At 38.4% G+C, this 17,351-nt stretch overlaps 1 protein-coding gene across 1 annotated transcript in view; it reads left to right on the top strand.

Annotated features, from left to right (window-relative positions):
* The window catches only part of PCNX2 (pecanex 2), a 156,177-nt gene that overhangs the window by 44,535 nt on the left and 94,291 nt on the right, over nt 1–17,351 (top strand). The window contains exons 13-15 of the mRNA XM_051783458.1: nt 4,750–4,921; nt 9,857–9,967; nt 11,534–11,625. Coding sequence (XP_051639418.1) covers nt 4,750–4,921; nt 9,857–9,967; nt 11,534–11,625 — 375 coding nt within the window. The remainder of the gene's footprint in view (nt 1–4,749; nt 4,922–9,856; nt 9,968–11,533; nt 11,626–17,351) is intronic.

The raw sequence follows: 17,351 nt of genomic DNA, 5'->3' as shown, positions 1-17,351 counted from the left end.
GCACCATGCAAACTCCAGTGAAAATAAAATTTAGAGAGTTTTTCCACTAAGAGTTTTAAAGGTGGGAGGGGTTATGGTAAAATGGAAGATTAGCTATTTCTACATTGTATCTCTTTAACACCGTAGATATTTCTAAAGGCTTGCTTGAGCTGCTAAGCACCTCAAAAATAGGACAACAAGAAGGCGAGAAAAGATACTCCATGTACTTTTTCATAATTCATGTGACTACATTAAAATTAAAGAGTGTAACATCTCTTGATGTTAATGTGAGGATGCAGAACAGCAGAGGGATTAAAGAATGAACTGTACCATGCCCATGAATGAAAATGCAGATGAGATTTTTCAGTGTGAAACAAGCCATCATGAACCTCAGATCTGCACACTGAATTAAGTTGTGTTTGTGGATCCATGAGTAGCCACTAATGCCTTATGTTATCCATGCCTGCTGAGGAGGTTCCAAGCTTCTTCCCTATCTCTCACATGCAGTGTTTGTTACTGTTTGATGTGAGTTTGTCATCTCTAGCCTGTACCATTTTGAAAGACTGCTTTCAAATAGCATCCAGTGAATTCAGAAATTCAGTGCCTAGAGACACATAAGCTTTTGTTTTAAACTCCTTCAGAGTGCCAATGTATTCACTTGCTGCTTTTGAACTGTTGGCTGCTAGAAGATGAAAGTCTAATTTTACTGTCAGCTGGTGCTTTAGCCTTTCCAGTTCTGATCCATTGGTAGGTGGTGGCCTTTAGTTGCTGTTTACACAGGGGTACATGGTTCTGGGATGGTGAAATTTGGAAACAGCCTCCTCACTGGAATGGTGGAGAGAATAAATCAAGTCCATCCTAAGTGTGGTATATTTTGTTGTTAATGACATGATAGAAGAGAGGTCCCAGTGACTGCAGGGTATTAAATTCAGAGATCCAATAGATCCTTGTCATGTGCATTTCAAGGTTTTAGGCAAAGCCTTGACAAGGTTTTACATTTAGTAAATGGCTATATAGAAGGATCAGGAGAGATTGTCTGTAAGTCCCTCACAAGAGACCTGTATAGCTCAGGATCTGGCTCAGGCTTACAAAGGCATTTGAGCTTGAAAGATTGCAGTCATGCTCTTAACAAGATTTAGAGAATCTCTTGCATAACTTCATTGTCTTGGTCCCATTACTTGCCAAAGCAGATAGCTAACTCAGTTGTGTAGCTACTACAGGCAGTTTCATAAATCCCATAAGGCGCTTTAAAAGTATTTTTAATTTGTCTTTGTAAGCTTTTCTGTAGAACTGAGCACATGCACATTTCTTTATATAAAAAGCCTTCTGTCTTTTTCCTCTTGCATGTGTGCACCCACAAACAACAAAAAAATATCATCAGATCTTTCTAAAATTTTCCCATTAAAAATGCTTTGCAGTCAAAACTGCTGCTTTACTAAATTGAAGTGTTTGAAATTATTCTATCTTTACTGAAAGTCTTAATATTTTTATTAAAGTATGATGTGCACCGGTGTTGTGTTGGTAGGATGTGAATATGTTTCTGAAACATATTAATGAGAAATATGGACTCGAAAAAGCCAGTGACATTTTTTATCAGATTTAGGGAAAGGGAGATTTTTCACTGAAACTTTTATCAGTGAAGGAAAAAATGTTGTTCAACAAATGAGTTGTAAAATATAAATGGAATTGTGCTTCATTATTTAAATTCTTCTGAAGGAGAATGCAGAGTGGAGTAATTTCACCAAGATGAGATCAGTCTTGCATGTCAAAATTTAGTGAGCTTGTCTAGTAAAACAAAATAAGCCCTTAATATCTAAAATATCTAGTTGAAACAAGCTGTGCTACCACATGCTATTTTGGTGAAGGGCTGTGTAACTTGGCTTGTCAGTGGCAGGCTCAAGAGGACTTTGCTCCTATTTCTCTGTTTGTTTGTTTTTAAAACCTTAAAAAATGACATGTAATGTCCCTCAAATGAAGGATGTAAATGACGGTGATGTCATAGGTAGGGACTGGAGTATTTGTTGTGCTCTAAGAAGCTCATTCAGCTCCAGTGCATCCCAAGCAGTGCAACAGCTGTGCAGCCACTGTCCTGAGAGCATTGTTGCTGCATTGCTTTGTTCCTGTTGATCTGATCATAGGGAGGATTTCCTTTTCGGGATTTTGTCTCATTCTCCACTACCACCTGAAAAATAGGGACGTAGTATTTGCTCACATATTGCAGCTTTCAGGAAACGTTTGGAAGCTGCTTCCTCAATCTGAGTAAGTGTTATTATAGTTAGCATGGTAAGAGTGAGTGAATTAGTCTATTTTATTCTAACTTAAGATGGAAGGGAACTACAATGATCATCTAGTCCAACTGCCTGACCACTTCATGGCTGACCAAAAGTTAAAGTATGTTGTTAATGGCATTGTCCAAATCCCTCTTTTAAACACTGACAGGCCTGGGGCATCGACCACCTCTCTAGGAAGCCTGTTCCTGTGTTTGACCACCCTCTTGGTAAAGAAATTCTCTTGACAGAGGCAGCAGAGCCATTCCCACATGTCCTATCACTGGCTACCAGGAAGAGGAGATCAGCACCTCCCTCTCCATTTCCCCTCCTCAGGAAACTAGAGCGCAATGAAGTCGCCTCTCACCCTTGTCTCCTCTCCAAACTAGACAAGCCATAAGTCCTTAACTGCTTCTCTTAGGACATTACTTCCAACCCTTTTACCAGCTTTGTTGCTCTCCTCTGGATGTCTTCAGGGACCTTCACATCCTTCTTAAATTGCGAGGCCAAGAACTGCACACAGCACTCAAGGTGGGGCCACACCAATGCTGAGTACAGAGGAATAATTCCCTCTTTTGTCCAGCTGGTTATGCTGTGTTTGATGAATCAGAGGTGGTTTACCTTCTTTGCTGCCCAGGCTCACAGGTGACTCACACTGTACCTGCTGCTGACTAGCACCCACAGATCCCTTTCTGCAGGGCTGCTCACCAGCCACTCCTCTCGCAATTTATACTTGTGCCCAGCATTACTCCATCCTAGGTGCAGAATCCAGTATGTTATCACATTAAACACTGCCCAAATGCTTCAAATTCTCTAGTTCTCTCTGCAAAGCTTCCTGATCCTCAACAGAGTCAACAGCACCCCCCGTTTGGTGTCTTCTGCAAACTTACTACTGGTGCATCCCTGCATCCAGATTGCTGAACAGAACTGGCCCTAGAACTGAGCCCTCGGGAACTCCACAGCCAGATGTGGCCCCTTCCACTACAGCTCTTTGAGCTCTGCCTGCCCTGCAGCCAGTTCTTCACCCAATGCACTATAAACTGCTTTAGAAGTAAGAGTCAAATATACACTGTAAACCTAATTGAGTGTGTCAGTGTTCTGTGTGGAACTGCAAGGTGTGTGGAGTTAAACCTCTGGACTTCTAATCATCAACTCTGTCTTACCCAACTACCTTCAAATAACTACCACGGAAAGATAAAACCAGGTTCCATAGTTTAAGAGGTAAGATAAGAATTTAACATCACAAGAAAATAGACTTTGATCTGGAGTGCACATCAGGATATAAAACGTTAAACAATTGTTTAGGTGTATATTTATTGGTTTCTTTTCCTAAGGCACAGGTCATATTTAAGATAAATGAACTGAAATCTAAAAAATGCCAGAAAGTAATATTTTAAGTGATTTTTCTTTTTTAAGGTCAGATTTTTATTTTTCTAATTCTCCATGGATTATTTCATGGACATGTGTCCTGTTAAAAAAAAAAAAAAGGCATTCATAAAATTGAAACTGATGAAACAGCAAGGATTTCTGTCTCTGACTAGATTCATATTCCGTGGATGTGAGGTGTGATATAAGCCCTTGAGTTCCCTGTAATCTGCCACCTTGTTAACTGATTGATCCCAAAAGTACAGATCAGTTAATAGCAATGCCAACACATGAGCTTGGCTGACAGCCAAACAAATACAGCTGCTGTTTCAAGTCAGTAAGTGGACTCAAAAAAGACATAATCTTTTATTATACTCACTTGAATTGCATTTTACAAATAAGAACAGCTGCACAGCAGCTTTATGCAAGGCAGACTTGGGTTCTGGTCACTTGCTCCTGGCTTTTCGCACTCAAGGAATCTTTTCGCTCACCAGCATTTAAAATGTCTTAGTTACCCTTAACTTGCTACTATTTAGATTTTTCTTAAGTGTCCGTTAGTTTCCCTGGCCTATAGCCCCACAGCAGTGTTTTGTAGGAATAGTGAGGATCAACTGTGTGAAAGATGTGCATGAAAGACATCAGATGAGAATCCTTTCACATCCTAATTCCTTTGGATCATAATTTCAAAGTGCTTCATGAGAGGCAGACCAGAAACTGCTGATGAGTGTCACTCCCTCCGGAGGGGATGCTGATTTGCTGTCAAGTGATTCAAAGTAACAAAAAAATTAAATTGTATTGATGCAAAAAAATCAATTTCCATGTCTCACACTGCACCTAGGAGGTGCTCTACTATTTTATTTTTTTTTTACTTGGCTCCTGCAATTAGTATGTTTTGAAAGGTCCAGAAGATAAGATTTTCAAAAGCATAAATGATTGCTGAAGTCAGTCTTAACTGCTCGTTGTGACTTTTGAAAGTTTTCTCTGGAGAAGAAAAAGTACCTTGTAGCATTTTTATTACTAATTATTATGTATAAGTCATTAAAATATTTTTCTGACCCCTGACCCTCTCTCTAGTTCAATGCAGTGTGCACAGTAGGAGAATGAATACAAAATTCAGATTCTTTCTTTTTTCTTCCAGGGACACAATAAAATCATAATCTACAGCAGACCTGTATATTTTTGTATACTGTGTGGCCTTATTTTGCTGCTAGATGCTGGATCTAAAGACACTAATCCTCCTGTGTATACAATGTATGGCTTGAAGCTCTTTTCGCCTAGATCTCTTCAGTCAGCCAGAGACCATGTAATAGGTGAGTCAGTATTTTTCCTAGGACTATAAAAATGAATTAAGCATTAGCCGGGGAAGTCTGTGTTTTCCTGTGTTGGCAATCAAATGTGTGTTTATGGAAGCACAACTCCAAGTCACATTGATAGAAACGTTTGCAATTACTTAAGACAGGGATGGGGGCAGCTGGCAGCCTTCCCTCATGTGAAAGGAATTCTTTATGAAATGAGGATCACAGAAATGTCTCCATAGAAAACTAACAGTCACTGATGTTATTAGCAAAAGACATCATCTGTGAAATGCAGTTACTCTTTGTAAGGGTTTGTCTGTATGGAGCAAGAGTAAGTTGAGTAAGTTGCAGAGTAAAGTTGAGTTTTAAATGTAATGCCTGAAAGCTAATCCATGCCAAGTCCTCAGGTGGACATTCCTCTGCTCATGAAGAACACGATTTTTCTTGGTTTGGTTTAATCATACTGTCCATGTGACCAGATGGTGTGAAGCAGCCACTCTCCAATAGCTTTCAACCTGTGTCCTTTTGGAATCATCTTCTGAGGTTGTTTGGGATATTCAGATATTACCCTAAAGCAGGTCTGACAATCCCTTAGCACTAATTTGGAGTGGCCACAGCTGACATTACCCTGTTCTGTCAGGACACTTCTTCCTGTTGGACACCACACTTGCAGTCTATAACTGCAATGTTACACCAGTTGTGTCACAGATACAAGTGCTGAACTGGACTCATGTCAACAGTGCAACACTGTTAAAGGATGAGGTAGGAGATGTAAAGTTTACTGTTAAAGTGATGAAAATTGCCCAAAAGCTGTGTTGTAGTGTACCAAAGATTGCCTGTTGTTTTGTGAATTTAGAACCCAGAAAACCTACTGTAGTAGAAGAAAAAACTTTCTGTGGTATAGAGTGCATGACCTTTGAGGTCTTTGTTCACCTGTGACTCTTGTACTTGTGTTTTGCTGTACTCAAGTCAGACTATTACTCTCTGAAAGGCATACTGTTTTAGGAAAGCGTCCTCGTCCTTTATATGGCTACATTGACTCCCAATTCTTCAGACCAGAAACCAGGGAATATGAAGACCTACATCTCACTTATTTTAGTTAGCTTCTTTCATTATTTCATTTCCTTTGGTCTCATTAAAGTTTCTTCTTAAATCTTCTTTTCTCTGTCTGTCAAAGGTTAGCAGTAAAACTACTGATAAATAATTCAACAAGAATCTTAGATGACACTTGGGATAGAGATAAATGAAAAACTATAGCAACCACTATAAGAAAATGAAATGTGGTTATAAATGTGTTAATTTTGGCTGGCCTCAAAAGAGATAGCAGAGTATGTTCTTGAAGCAACCTGGAGGAGGTGAGGGAGAGAGGAAATACAGGCTCGTCTCCCCAGCTAGCATCTGGGGAGAAGAAACCATTTCCTTTTGCTTGTCCCCTGTTCTTGTTTTTCAAGGTATGTTTGTTCAAGTGATGTCTGGTGCCATGCTCTGGCTATTCCTTGCTTTGTCTTTTATGGGAGCCCCAACTTTTGGCTGCCATGAATCCTTGCAAGTGTTCACAGTGCATTTACCTCTGTAAGCCATGGCAGTCTGGCATCCTCCAGCATCTTGCTGCACTTTGAGTATAGAATCTCTTAGGTAATGAAGGTACAGAAGTATTTGGTTTGGGCAATAAAATCAGGGGGGAAGTCAGTCCCACTGCATACCAATGAACTGTTACTATTGTTTTGCATTTGTGCCTATTTGCTAGGTATTTTTGATCTCTTTCTGTTGGTTTATCATGTTATGGTGACTTTTTACTTTATATTTTTATCAAAATTTATTGTGATATTCAGAGTTTATATGTTTGGAAATCAAGGGATTTTTGACTGTACGTTACAAATACCAATGAAAGGAAAAGTCTTCAATTTCAGGTGTTTACTATGGTAAGAAGCAAAAGGGATGGAAAACATATAAAGAACTTACCACGGAACTAACGTGATGCTGCATAGCATACTGTGATAAAAGTCTTGCAACAAGATTATAAAAGGAAATAATTGGAAATTTGTTAGATGTGTAACCTAATTACTTAAGAATGGGGTTTTTAACAGGTCCATTTCTTTGCAAGTGACCTACTTATGATCTGATTCTGTTTTATTTTAAATTGGTGGTAATTCTGCTATTGATTTATAATTACATTAGTTAGGAAGTCATGACTTTAATTCTACCTGTGGTTTTCATTTTGAATTTCTTATTTCAGCTGACGTTATTTTTGCTACATTAACATATGAAGTGCAAATAAAGGTACAGACAGAGCCAACCTCAGTCACTGGGTGCTACAGGTGTGATTAGTGATAAAAGTAGTTACGCATTTAATGTATTATAGTTCTTGTGATGAAATCATTTAAACATTCAACAGACGAAGTTATTTGGCAGACATTTCAAAAGGCTAAGTGTCAGGTGGTGACAAAATTTTGTGATAGCAAGTCCTCTGCCTGCTGCTTTTAACAAATTTCTCCCAGGGGAAGGAAGCTGATCAATATTATCCTCTGCTATGTTCAAGAGTGGGAGAACAAAAAGACTATTTCTCACTGAAATAATGCTTTTGTTTTTCCTTGTTAAAAAAATGTATTATTACACAGCAAATGGACTAATACTCAAATATGTAATTTTTTTTTAGTTAATAATTTTCTAAACTTCTAAAATGTTTGCAGTGACATTGCCATTCTACATTTCTCAAAAGACCCAAATTTTCCAAAGTTAAAATTTGTGTTACCCTCTTACATTGCTTTGATAGGTGTTTGTTTAGAGGAAACCTCCGAACTGGGGTATTAAATGCCAGCAGGTCACATAAGCATCTCTTTGTGGTCCAGGTCTTCAAGGTGTTCTATATGGAAATGTGTGATGCTTAAACAAATTCTCTAATTCTAAAGGATTAGTCAGTTACTTTTATCGTCTCTTTCCCACAAAGGACACTATTGCTCCTAAATCTCATCTTTTCGTAGGTGGCAAACTGTTTATTTTCCTCTCTGCACTCCTTTGTGCAGGATGACATAAACAAAGCTGCCTTAGCTAAAGAAGTTGTTAGCATTGTTCAAGGTCTTAATATAGAGAGGGTGAGCTGAGGACAATTTCGTAGTCAAGTAACTTTTCCCTCCTTGTTTACATTTGTCTCTTTGTATTTTGGTGTACTTCAACTGTCTAATCTCATCCTTCCTTCCACTGCTCTTATTCCACTTTTTCTGAGGTTGCTACAGCAAAGGCAGTCATTTGGACTGTAAGTCAGTAGTCTAAGATGAATTCTGGCAGTTCTGCTAGCCTGTTGTCCGAGGAACAAGATCACCTATGAGTTTCAGCAGTGAGTTTTTGGGATAGTTGATCCCATGGCAAGTTCTATACGGCCTGCTAAGCAATTTTCTGTTCTGTCATGCCATTGTCCATCTTAAAGAGCGGTCCTTGCTTGGCTTGGTATGGTTTGAGGGAATATCTAAAAAAGTGCAGAGTAATAAAGGAAGAGGAAATTAATGTCGACATTTGCATATAAAAGATTGAGATGACCGTATTTCCTCATTTTCTTACATATGTGTAATTTGTACCAGCAGCAGGAAGTAGTGTTGAAGGGTGCATTGTGAATGTGAGTATGCTTAAGCAAGTGCTGTCTGTGTTAAAACACTTGAGCAAGTCATTTTGTCTCCTGTGCTTGACTTCTTCAGCAAGATTTACAATATTAGATAGCAGTAGTATATAAGAAGAGGAAGATAAAAGCTGTCAGATCAAACTTGGTGCATTGCTTCCCTTTAGCACAATATTCATTAGTAAAATGAACTGGGAAATGTGAAATTAGCCTTCAGCAAAGAACATAAATCCTATTGTTACCTTTAAAAAATCTGACTGGGGGGAAGGGGAGTAAGTCATGCTTGTGATTGTTTAATTTACTCTTTCTGAGAATGAATAGGATACAGTCTTCCTAACATATAAAAAGTAACAAACACATACTTGTTTACAAGAAAGAGTGACTGACACACATCTCTGTCCATCACCACGCAGAACATTCTGGTGCTAGTGTAATGAAGCAGTAAGGGTATGATTAAACATGTGCATGCATCCTTGAAAGTTTACAGTATTGGATACTTGGGTCAAGTGTGTTTTTAAATGCTTTGTTAGACAGCCTTGCTTAGCATTTTCTATGGTGGAGCTAAGAGTAAATGGATGGGAAGGAGGAGTGGATGAAAATGAACAGAACAAAAGACAGAATTATGACTCCTGCTTTTTCTTGACTGTAAGGCAACCATTTAAATCAGCATTTCTGTTTAGAAGGAGAGTATGTAATGTTTTCAGACTGGATTTTACCCCTGAGTTTTTTTCCTGCTTTTAGTGTTCTTTCCCTACTGCAGAGTTAAAGTCCATATGTCTGGAAGCTGGGGCAATATTCTGGGGAAGTTTCACTATAGATTTGTCCCATTTTTATGGGCTGCTGTAAGTGTCTTCTGTCGATTTCTGGCAGAGGCAGGATATTGTGATAGCCAAGATATTTAGAATCTTAGCCATTAAAGTATTTTTTCTTTGTTTATATTGAATTGTTATAGGTGCACGTAAACAATCTCAGATTTAAGGAAGAAGTTCCAAAGTCTGCAAATTACAATTTCTGTACTTTAAAAGGAACAAATATAACTTTGAAATGATTTGAGAAGCATTAAGGAGGCTACATAATGCTATTTTCTCTGCCACTGCTTTTATCCAAACTAAATCTTAAAGTTAACCCCTGAGCTTTAGTTTCTTATGTGTAAAATAACATTGTTTTGAATACATGAGAAGGAAAATGTAATCACTGCTGCTAAGGTAAAGGTATGCTCATTTGAAAAGTTTTCAGAATTTATGGCAACAATTTCTTATTCTGGTAAGATGCGTGTATCTCTGTTTTCCATATATTGAGATGTATGACTGTGTTCTAAAATACTTTTTTTTTTCCTTTAGTGTTTTTATATTGCTTTCCTGCAATTTCTCTGCTTGGACTTTTCCCTCAAATCAACACCTTCTGCATATATCTTTTGGAACAAATAGATATGTTGCTTTTTGGAGGTTCTGGTAAGTAGCAATCTGAAGCCTGAGTGATCCCTCTCTGGACTTATAACCTTAGATTAGAATATATTATTGCATTTTTCAAAGCACAGTGCATGTTAAAGCTCAAACAGCTGATAGGATTCATCTGATAATGGGATGAATACTAATAAGAGCCACTTGATTCGATTTCTTTTTTTATTTTTCTGAAAAGTTGTATGGAAATTGTGCTATAGGCTGCAGAATTTGGTTGATATCAAAGAACTCTTTCCTGGCATGTCTGATGTGACTCTTACTATATTTATTAAAAAAGAAAACCTTTGAATTTTTTTTTCTGTTATAACTCCATTTAGAAAATAAAAACAAAGTTTGCATTTTTCCATAGTAAGGCATATTGATAAGATACATGATTATTTTTTTGATGTTATTTCAGTCAGAAAGTAAAGAAGGCCCTTGAGAGATGATGCATTGGGATTTTTTACTGGTAGTGTGTTTGGGTTTTTTTCGTTATGGCTTAAGTAACAGAGATGACTGAGATCCATCTACACTGTTATCTTATTTTGGGTTAGAAACAAAGTTCCTCCTTCTTCCCATTTACCACATGTTTTACATCATGGAATGATGGCAGAGCATGCAAACTGGATTCCATTTGGATGAAACTGTAGGGTGCATCTGTTGCACTCTGAACACTAATGAGCATACAATCTGTGGGACCAGACTAGGGACAGTCTTCAGTAAGGCATCTCAAACTTGTATATCATGGATATGACGTGCTTAGCACCTCTCATTCCGCAGACCTACCCTTACTGCATCATTCTTCTTGCTATTGTAGACATAGGCTTTGGCAACTGGTTGAAACTAGCATACGTGGATAGGGATGTTTTGCTTTTTGTCTTATAAATTCTGTAGTGGACCTGCAGGAAATAATGTGTCATATAAAGTGTTTATCATCATAATGATGATTCCAGTGTATGTTGAACCCTAATTACAGCATGGTTTTGCAGCCCCTATGTCTCCATTGTTGAGACTTCGGAACTCCTGATTCTGTCTGACAACTTTTCCTACCTGGCTTCTGGAAGCCCTCGAAGGAGGTGATAGCAAGAGATCTTCTGGCGTCCTTCTCTCTCTCTGTTTGTTTATGTGTCTTGATATGGTGCAAAGCATGGTTGACTGAGCAAGTTAGGATGCTTTTAGATGATAGCAGAGCCTGTGCCTCAGGAGCAAAGAGAAGGAGGAAAACTTCCCATGGAGTTTGACTAGAAAACTGCCAATTCTGTAGATCACTGCATTCCTCCTTGGTATCAACATGAAGAGGCATACTGATATTTTGGCAAAACAATGTTCAGTAACAACAGGGAATAGTATAGGACCTCAGGAAAATGGAAAAAACAGGAAGTGTCGTGGCATCGGCCTTTCAGTCTTAGTTGTAAACAGTGAGCTTATTTGGGGCATTGAAGGTGTTAATATCTAGCTTTATGATATCTGATTTAAATCTCTATACTTCTAGTAATGCAAGAGCTGTTTCATTTTTTCTTTTGATTGCATGTTCGTTTTTAAGAAGAAATTAACTAACATGTAATTTCTGTATTTCAGCTGCCGCTGGGTTCGTATCTGCGCTATACAGCATTTCCCGAAGCTTTGTTGTTCTGATTGTCCTATATGCTTTCTGCTTCAGTGCAGTGAAGGTAAACCAAAAAAACAACACTGTAAAAATTCAAAATTTCAAGCTGAAAATTCATATAATCTAGGGAGACCAGCATTGTTTGGTTTGACATTGCTGTTGTTTATCAAGATAAGCTTTGCAAGCTTATCAAGATAAGCTTTTGCCAGTTCCACCTGTTAGCTATACTGAAATAGACTGAAACTGTAGTAGAAATTCTGAAGTAAATGTGTGTCTAATACCTGTGACTGTTTGCCTCTTACATGTATCAGTCTGAAATGATCCACTGAATTTTCTCTACAAGGACGAATAGCAGCCTTGACTTAAAAAACTGCAGCTTCTATTGACCTGCAGAAGCCAGGCTGAATTTGATCAAAATTCCTAGTAAGGTTTTTGTTGTTGCTTCATAATAGTGTGCCTAAGAGCTTAAATGTCCAGCTTGAGCATACAAGTGGGCCATCTAACCCAGTAATGTGTCTGCATCTGCAAGGGAATGCTATTTAGGAATTTAGTGCAAGCCAGATGACTGAGTTTGCCACTCTTTTCCCTAATATTCCTCCAGTACCCACAACTGTTACAATAGGGATGTTGGAGAGTGTGATTATTTCATTTGGTGTCTGTAGACTTGTTGTCTATGAATTTGCCAAGTCCCTTCCTGAATGTGCTGGTCCTGTCTGTCGCCACGATTTTGTGCCAGCAAATTCCAGATGTTCACTGTGCTCAGTGCAAAGCAGTGCTGTCCTTCATTGGTTTTAAACTGATCTGTTAATTTCACCAACTCTTCTCTATGCCTAGTATTGCAGGATTTGTGGAAAAACCTGTTCTGCATTCACTGTATCTGCTACCTTCTGAGTTTTGTAGGCATCAGTTGTATTCCCCTCAGCCATCTTCTCTTAAGAGACTCCCAGCCTTTCTAGTGTTTCCTTATAAGGCAGCTGCTTTCTCAGAAGCAGCTGAGTCTCTCTGCCTTCTCTTATTCTGTTGTGACCTTCAGATGTGGAGAGTAACTCTGTATGGTGCTCAAGATGCTGCTGTGCCACAGTTCTGTATGCTGGCAAAGGACCATCTGCCTTGTTCTTGGTTCCCTTACCAGTGATGCCCAATGTTGAGGGGGTTTTTGCTGCATTTTGGGCCATATTCAATCTAAAGCTTTTTTTTTTTTTAAGTTAATGTCTGTGTCCTCTGCATTCTTTTTTTTTTTTTTAAATGGCAATTAAATTTTCTCTGCCTTCAAGTCTACTATAAAATTCCCAGTGACCACAACAAGACCAGAACTTGTACTAAACTTGTTAGACTTGTAATAAAATTTCCCCTGTAAGGGACAGTCTTTCATTACAGTCTGGATGCTGTCAGTGTCCATGGAGGGATGTAACAGATGTGCCATGATTTACAAGCTGCCCTTGACATCTTCAGGGCACATGTCAGAGGATGCTTTGTGGTGGCACACATGCATAGCACACACAGAGATCCCAATATGAGGTTCTACACCAGCCAAGGATTTATCATGTCAACACCCAGGCTGTCAATTTACACAAATGAGAGGGGCAATCACATGTTTCTTTAAGGGAATTCTTCATGGAACATTAGCGTTTCTATAATGGCTTTTAACAATTTTTCACTTAAAATTTTGAATAGGAACCTTAAATCTAAAAAAAGGACAATTATAATGCCTTAATGGTCGCTTGCAGGTGATAAGAGCTGGCTGTATGTTCTTAACCACTCCCATTAGTAAGGTAAAATGTGTTAAACCACCATTTTATCTTGCCCCTGGGTGGGCCCTGGGTGGCTTGAGTCCATACAGAATAAATTACAGCAACTCAGTTACTGAACAGTGCTAAGACACTTGAAATTAAATGTCCTTGAACATGTCGTGTAATCCCATGTGGGGAATCTCCTATCACCTGGTTTACCTGGTATATCAGTTATACTGGTTACACCTGACTTAGCCTGTGTGATGCTGTAAAGTTTAACTGCTACTTGTGCAGTTTCCTAAAGTAGCTAGTATTCCTGCTACTGTTTTCTGGCTGTATTAATGATTCAGATGCTGGCAGCTGGGATGGAGAATGAGGCGCTCTGTAAGGATAATGGGAGTGAGAAACAATGAGTAAAAAGGAAATAGCTATATGGAAGGGAGGAGTCGAGTTCCTGTTAAACAGGCAAATATCTGGGGAAAGGATCTTTTTTTTTTCCCTAAGGTTAGCAGAGGGTGATTCACTAGTTGAGGGTGGCGAAGTTCTGTGGTGGATACTTCAAAAAAAGTTTTTTTGTAAACCATAGAAAAGCTACTTAAAATAGTCTACATACTCTTTTCTCAGCATAATACTTTAAATTACAGTATGCAGGTGGCTTTGTAGATAAGCAATCTCCGTGTGGATTAGGCTTCAAACTGCTTAGAAATATGCTTTTAATGCTACCCTGAAGTTGTAGAGTAGTGTGAAAGATTTACAAGATATTTGTTGTAAATTACCAATATTAAGTTCAGACTTTCTGTTCACACAGAAATTACAGTTAATTTGAATTTTAATGGCACCGTTCTTGTGAAGGCGCTTCTGAGGAGGTTAATTTAAAGCATGTAAAGATGATTCCTCTTGCTTCAGCTCATAATCTCAGTCTACTGGGGTGCTTGAAATTTCATACATTTTTTCTTCCAGAAGTTATGAAATAAGCACTTGTGTTAACCCTCCTTGTTCTTCAGTCAGGTCCAGACATTTATTTTTTTATTTATTTTGAACTGATGTCTGTAATGTTGCAAGAGAATGATTCTTTGGTTGGTGGAGGAGGAGTAGGAATTGGCTTAATCTGATCCTGAATAGGCACCACTATGAAGGGTGGTCTAGTACCCCTGTAAGTAACTAGAACTGTTTTGATATATAGTGAGCAGCAATTTCTGATCTTAATCCAGTGAAAGTTTGGATTTTTGATGCATTAGAAATTGCAGAGTTTACCTCAAAACTGAACAAATTCTGTAGTCTCTTTCATTGAAGTGTTTGAAATAGCATCTCTTAGATGCTTGCATTTTATAGCTGTTATCTGTTTTTTATTTTTATGTTACTCTTCACTTTTAGTCAGTTTGGCAAAACAAAGAGAGCACAATTTTCAGTATTTATGGAGGTAAAAAAAATCATTATAATAAAAAATTTTCAGGGCAGGGAAACATGACAGACTCTACTTGGCACAGGATTTCTGGGTTGTAATGCTTCTTTTTTGGATGAAATGCAGCATCCTCAAATGTAAACTCTGTTTCTTGGCAGAACATCTTATAGCTCAGCAGGTGTAACTACTAGAGTTCTATTTCCTGAAATAAATTGCAGAGCAGAATGGATCTCTCAGTGGTTTTGTGCTTTTTATTGATGAACAACTGCTCACATCAAATGCCCAGGCTGAAGACCATTCTAGTGGTATCGAACTTGAGCCTCTCCCTCCTTAAGTGGTTCTTGTGTTCTAATTATTATCTTGCAGGGTGAAATAGTCTAGCCTCTTTTCTCTGTGTACATTAACTATTCCAAAAGGAAAAATATCACTCCTGAAGAAGTTCATTAGAAGAATAAATAACTTACCACATGATTTTCTTTTTTTTTTTAATAAAATACATTTATTTTATAATATATCTGTGTTTTTAAGTAAGTTTTTCATGTTCATTTTTAGATCATAAACTATATATATATACATACAATGTTTTGGTTTAGCTGCATTCAGATTTTGAAATTATTTTAGAATAGCAAATTCACAGTGATTAATTCTTTGCTCTAGAACTTCAATTTTAGAAAAATTAAGAAGTAGGAATTGTTTTGGGGTATGTCCACAGAACAGTGTACAGTGTTACTCCAGGTAACCTTCAGCATGTGAATATAAACTCTGAGAATTGAGACTAATAGGCCTGTGCTGAAATCCTGTGCCTTGTCCAGACTGATTTTGGTGTTGAATTATGTTGTACAAAACCAACTGAGAGTCTTTCTAAAAAAGCAACTGTGGTATAGATGTATCATTAGTTTAACTTAATAATTGTCCTGGGTTTTTGTTCAGATAAGTTACCTGAGGAAAAGTATTGTACAGTATTCTCAGTTGAGAGTTCATGCTGTGACCTGCAGACAAGGTTTGGTGTGCCCTACAAGTTAATCTGGCCTTGCCACTCTTTCTGAATGACCTTGCAGCACATTTGACATCACATAACCAGAAATATTTCTCTCTCATGGCTAAAATTCACATACCATCTACAAGAGGATAGACAGATCCCCAGTCTTGTCTGAACAGTGAGTGTGTGGGTTGGATCAGATGGCAGGCTGCTGTCGTGTCCCATCACAGGACCTGATCAGAAGCACATGACGTGTTCTGGGGAGTGGCTGCACACTGCTCACCTGGCAGACCCGCGGTGTTTGTTGTGTGGCCAAATGTGCATTTTTCACACAACTAAAACAAGGGCCAGCTGTTACCAGGGTCAGGCACAAACTCTTCGCAATATGATAATACCTGTGTTTGAGTTGTGCAACTCGGACACTTGGAGGAGGAAGAGGAATGTGTTATTCAGAGGTGACTGGGAAGTGAAGGGGTCCCAGCTGCTCTGGCCAGGCAATTGGATCCCCTCCTCATAGTGCTCCTCAGCAGCTTTGCCTTTGCTTGATATTTGTGTGGAGGAGCTGTGGGTCTGCAGCTTATCAGGACCTCTTCTGGTGGTGCTACTATTGGGATGATCAGTTTTCTTTTTCTGCAAAGCTGTCAAATTAAAAAAAGAAAGCCCAAACTTGTTCACAGTAGGAAGTACAGAGTATTGCATCTAAAATTATAACAGATAATTTCTCCAGAAAAATCCTGAACACAAAAAAACTGATCTCTGTCTGTGTGTTTGAGGCATTGAGGACTGATGGACAGGACACTGTATTGTGAGTGAAGCAGGTTTACAAGTGTCTGTCTGACCTAGCTGGTGAGCAGAAGTTGTTCCCTCTGGTGATGATGTGAAGTCACATGGACAGATTTTTGTTTTACAGTCATATTATCCCAGCGATGTAAAGGTGGTCTGGCTGCAACTTTCAGGTGCCGTGAAGCATCTTGTCATACACATTATCCCATGACACATCCCTATCATGAGTACCAAGATACCAGCTGCTTATCCAGCCTTAAGTACAACAATACTGTGAACCTGATTTCAGACAAGCAAGTAGATAAATGTCTTAACTTCTGAAGTACAAAGACCTGAGTTTCTCCTCCTTGCTTTGAGATTTCTTTGTCTCCCAGGTTTAATGATATCATCACTCCTTATTCGAGTTTTCTCCAAGTCCTCTATGAACTTCCATTTAATTTTGTGTAATACAAAGCTCTAAATCATAAGCATAGTTTTTAAACTCTTCTGGTCATTCCTTAGATTCTTGCAGCTAATAGCAGCAATTTTTCAGCTCACTACTTTTTTGAAGCTATTGTGTAACTGAGTTTAGTTTAAAATTACCTTCAGCCTGGCTTTATTTCTGATTTTGTCTTTGGTCCTGTAATCTTGAAAAGAAATTGGCAGCTCTAATAGCTACCTTAGCTTTGATATACAAAAGGATTTTCTCTTTTTCCCAGAGAAGGTGTTTTTATTTTCTGATGCTACATCTGTCAGATTGGAGACATGGGAGCTTCTGTGGTATCTTTTTCACTTGACTAGAATTGCATGGTATGCTGATTTTTGTCTCCTACTCCATCTGTTTTGTGGTCTGTGCAGAAATATTTAAGAGATATTTAAAAAAAAAAATCAGGTATACCCTCCCACTTTTTCCACAA

This window comes from Manacus candei, unplaced genomic scaffold (genome assembly GCF_025592945.1).
Source record: "Manacus candei isolate 608988 ecotype Guabito, Panama unplaced genomic scaffold, ASM2559294v1 h1tg000017l, whole genome shotgun sequence".
NCBI lineage: Eukaryota > Metazoa > Chordata > Aves > Passeriformes > Pipridae > Manacus > Manacus candei.
This window is presented reverse-complemented; position numbering and strand designations above follow the sequence as displayed.